General features: G+C 46.5%; 1 protein-coding gene across 1 annotated transcript in view; it reads left to right on the forward strand.

The window, feature by feature from the left end:
- Positions 1-5,000, forward strand: part of LOC120572610 (kinesin-like protein KIF1C) — a 73,875-nt gene that overhangs the window by 53,597 nt on the left and 15,278 nt on the right. The window contains 2 exon segments of the mRNA XM_039821931.1: positions 1,804-1,887; positions 4,688-4,868. Coding sequence (XP_039677865.1) covers positions 1,804-1,887; positions 4,688-4,868 — 265 coding nt within the window.

Raw genomic sequence — 5,000 nt, forward strand, 5'->3', positions numbered from 1 at the left:
GTTAGGGAAATCTGTTTATTTTTTGTTTTACGCTTTTCTGGATTTTTTTAAAAATTATAATATATATCGGAATATCGGATTTTTAAATCACCAAATATTTGTATTGGTATCGGCCTTAAAAATCCTTTATCGTCGGGCTTTAACCCTAACCCAAACAAAAAAAGTAAGCGTGATTTGATTTCCTACACAACTTGTTGTGTATGCTGTGGTGTATATTTCCATGAGTTAGGTGAGGCACACGAGCACCCAGAGGTCCCAGTTTGACCTTTTGGTTTAGGCTGTTTTTTAGGCCGTGTTTCTGTGAGCGTTGCGTTAGAAGTTGAACGGTAATGAAGTGACTCTCTCTCTCTCTTTCTCTTTCTTCTTCTCTCTGTAAAAGCTGCGGGGAAATCTGTCAGGTATCTTTTCAACAGTCAGCTGTTACTAGTTACCATGGTGACAGCATCCTGGTATTCACCACAGATGTTTGGATATACGTAGATAGATAAAGACACACACGCACACACGCACGCACGACACAGAGACAGACAGACAAACAGACAGACAGACAGAGACACACACAGAGACAGACACACACACACACACACACACACAGAGACAGACACACGCACCCACACACACACACACACAGATAGAGAGACACAGAGAGAGAGACACAGAGAGACACAGAGAGAGAGACACACACAGACACAGAGAGAGACACACACACAGAGAGAGACACACATACACACAAACAGACACCGAGAGACACACACACACACAGAGAGACACACATACACACAAACAGACACAGAGAGACACACATACACACACACAGAGAGACACACATACACACAAACAGACACAGAGAGACACACATACACACAGACAGAGATAGACACACACACACACACACACACACACACACACCGAGAGACACACATACACAGACAGTGAGACACACAGAGGGACACACACACACACAGAGAGACACACACACAGACACACAGAGAGAGACACACACACAGACACACAGAGAGAGACACACATACACAGACAGTGAGACACACAGAGAGACACACACACACACACAGAGAGACACACACACAGACACACAGAGAGAGACACACACACACACCGAGAGACACACATACACAGACGCACACAAACACAAAACAAACACACACACACACAGAGACACACACACACACACACACATACACAGAGAGAGACACACACACACACACACACACACACACACACACACACACACACACACACACAGAGAGACACACACACACACACACACAAAAACAGAGAGACACACACACACACACACACACACAGAGAGACACACACACACAGAGAGACACACAACACAGAGAGACACACAGACACACACATCGTCACATTTTATTCCTTTTTTTGTGTTTTATTATAGTTTGAGTCTCTGAGTTTGTCGTGATAATTCACCATGTGGTCATTTTCTTCTTTTTCATTTTTCCCTTTTTATATATTTATATATTTATATATTTTGTCTTGTGTTTTAAGTTTGTTCTGTGAAGCACGTTGGGCTGTATGCTCGCACGTAAGGTCTGAAGAGAGATTATACATCCCTATGCCATGTTTCCTGTTCCCCTCATCCTCTGACTGAACCTGTGCAGATGTGACTCTGTGTTCTCTGTGTGTGTGTGTGTGTGTGTGTGTGTGTGTGTGTGTGTGTGTGTGTGTGTGTGTGTGTGTGTGTGTGTGTGTGTGTGTGTGTGTGTGTGTGTGTGTGTGTGTGTGTGTGTGTGTGTTCTCTGTGTGTGTGTGTGTCTGCAGTGGTGGTGACTCTGGAGCCGCTGGTGGGAGCCGAGACGTACGTCAACGGGAAGCAGATCACCGACGCAGTCGTCCTAAAACAAGGTGCTGGGTGTCAAGCTCTGGGATTGGTCTGTTGGGGGGGAAATGCACCCTGGGAATTGTAGTTGTCCACAGGCTTTTTATTTTATTTTTTATAATCAAAAGAAGCACATATATGACCGGAGAGAGACTACGGTAACAATGTTTAGATCCAGTTTGAATTGAGCCATGAATGGCTTACGATGAAACCACCGTTGGGCCCGCTGCTCGTCTCACAGGAAGTGTAACGTCAACAGCGACCGCGACCGCGTTCGCCTCGCCATTAATATCGTATCGCAGCGAACGCCGTCTGCGTCAAGTTTTGAAAAACTGTAACCACACTTGCAATCACTTCATCGGCATCGCAGTGACTACAACAAAACTGCAGAGCCGATGTAGCTTCTCTCTCTGTCGACATGCAGAGAGGACAGATAGGCTTGCGCACTCTCAGGTACTGAAATTTGGTACCGTTTGATTTGGCGTGCATCGGTCCCTGGCAGTACCGACCTGATTCGGTCAGTATCCGTAAACAAGCGCTGTCGGTTAAACGCGTTAATTAAACCTTTTTGGCCGTGCAAACTTTGTAGTTCTTTCCACATGGTGTTGCAACAACTAGTAACGTTTAGAAAAACTACAACTACCACACCGGATCTAGCTAGACCGGAAACACAACAACAGGCACGACGCACGCGCTTGTTTGGGCTCGCGAGCCGGCCACGGGCGGAGTGGCATTCGGGAGAGTCGGGACTTCTCCCGGTGGACCGGTAGTGTGTTTCAAAGGCCGCGAGCCTCTTATTTCATTACAAACACAGGCTAATCAGAAAGCACTAAGGGTCACAACCATGTCTAGGATTTTCAGAAATATAGGGGGGGGGATCAAATGGTATAGCCCTGGTCGGCCTATGACGTAAAGCCATCGAACATCCCCTTTTTTTTTTTCTTTGTCACGTTTGGAAGTCTATGTTAACAGACAGAGGGCTAGATTTATCAAGCCGTTTGCGCCTGTTTCCAGGCGCTAATTGGTCGCAAAGATGGACGTAACCGATGCGGGCTATTTACAAACAGGGCGCACTTGGGTAAAATGGCAGATTGTCGCCACATGAACGAGAAGAGACAAGTTGCGCTTTCAATATGCGTTCGTGGGAGGGTCGTGGGGAAAGTGGGAGTTCCACCCAAAAGGTGGGAGGATAAGCGCAAAGTGCCCCTAATTATATATCCCGTGGTATTTACAAAGACTGTCAGTAAGAGCGCGCCTCTATTCTGCGGGGGAAATTCTCCGCCTCTTTAAACCAGCCGCAGTCGAGTTTCCTCGTAGACCTTTATGCCGCTGGTGAAATGGCAACAGTAATATGAGCAAGACGAAGACATAGGCGAGGCTGAAAATATTTTTAACACAAGAATCACACTTTGTCAGTGAACACAACATCATTTAGCGTTACAGATCAAGCAGCCATGCAATATTAGAGTTACTGGAAGAAATCAAAGATGAAACTGAATCTCCCACTCAGCGTTCACATCCCATTCCAGCAGTTGTTAAACTCCTCGCTACATTACACATACTGGCATCAGGATCATTATAAACACTCCTAGCATCAGCAGTGGGAATATCGCAGTCTGCACTCAGCCGTATCATAGCAACAGTACCGCTTCGCTACAGCGCAATTTACGGTATAGTGGGTGGAGAAAGACGCTGATTGGCTGATGGGTGTCAGGGTTGATAAATACTACGCAAACTGTGGAAGCATAGCGTGCGCTATTACCGAACTCGCATAAACGGACGCAGCGCAAACTGCGCTAGTGTTAGTAAATCTAGCCCTCAGTGTGTGTGTGTGTGAGTCTAATGATGGAAAGACTAAGAAAAGGGAAAGGTGGCGCTGAGAAGGTCAGACTCAAAAGGGAAAAAAAGGGGATTGTGTTGCTGTGTGTTGTCCATTCTTTCACCATCCGAACATTCGTTAACAAACAACAATAATGGGACGAAAAAGAAATCAAGGGACATTTAGCCCCCCCTGACGCCTGAATTTATTCACAATTATATAAACAAAATATTCTGTGTGTTTACTGGCTCCAAGCTGATGCTAAATTAAGTTGAGATTGTTAATTTGTCTATATAGCATATGGAATAGATATAAATTTAGGTATGATGCAAATTAGCGACAACAGGCATTCATGGTAAAATCCTTTACAAAATGGTAAAATTAATAAAACACATAGTAGATTTCATTCATGTCACAAAGTTGTTAGAACTTCTAAACTGTAATTGACAAATACATGGATCTCGACAACGGCAAGAAAGAAAACTCTCTCCTGCTCCCTAACATTGACAGTAGTTTCTTTAGGGGTTAGGGTTAATTTTGCTTCCGTGAACCGGATGTAGTTCCCACTCCGACCGGTCCTACGAGAAACCAGTGCGTGCAAAAGGTTCCTAGGTATGTATCGCATGTAAACAAACTGGCATTGGGGGGAATACACGCGCTATCTCGCCTGCAGTCGGAATGGAAGTGGTTTGATGCAAATTAGCGACAGTCGGCGTTAAGGGGTAAAAATAGATAAAAATGTGCGATTAATTGCGAGTTAACTACGACATTAATGCAATTAATCGCGATTTAAATGTTTTAATCGTTTGACAGCACTACCAAAAATCCAACCATAGTGGACTTGTAGCCGCGACTGCGTTGTGCGTCTGCCCTGTAGTCCGGGCACGACTGGACTACTGTTTTCTGGTGCTCAGCATAGAGGAAACACCGGGACGACTCGTCCTCTGTTCTCTTCTGTCCCGAGACCGTCCTTTTCCTCACTCTGCGCCCGTGTCTTTGGTCTCCAGGCAACCGCATCGTGATGGGGAAGAACCACGTGTTCCGGTTCAACCACCCGGAGCAGGCGCGGCTGGAGAGGGAGCGCAGCGTGACGGCCGAGCAGCAGCAGGAGCCCGAGGACTGGAACTACGCCCAGAGGGAGCTGCTGGAGAAACAGGGCATCGACATCAAGCTGGAGATGGAGAAGAGGTACGGGAGCAGTCCTCACACACAGCTAGCGGCATAGCCGACACACAGGGCGATAATCGGCAGTCTGGCGAGGTCGGTGACTCGAGTCTGTTCGGTGTGTCCCGTGCCGTCGTCCGTCTGGGGGGCTGTTGG

This window comes from Perca fluviatilis, chromosome 14, assembly GCF_010015445.1.
Source record: "Perca fluviatilis chromosome 14, GENO_Pfluv_1.0, whole genome shotgun sequence".
Lineage (NCBI taxonomy): Eukaryota > Metazoa > Chordata > Actinopteri > Perciformes > Percidae > Perca > Perca fluviatilis.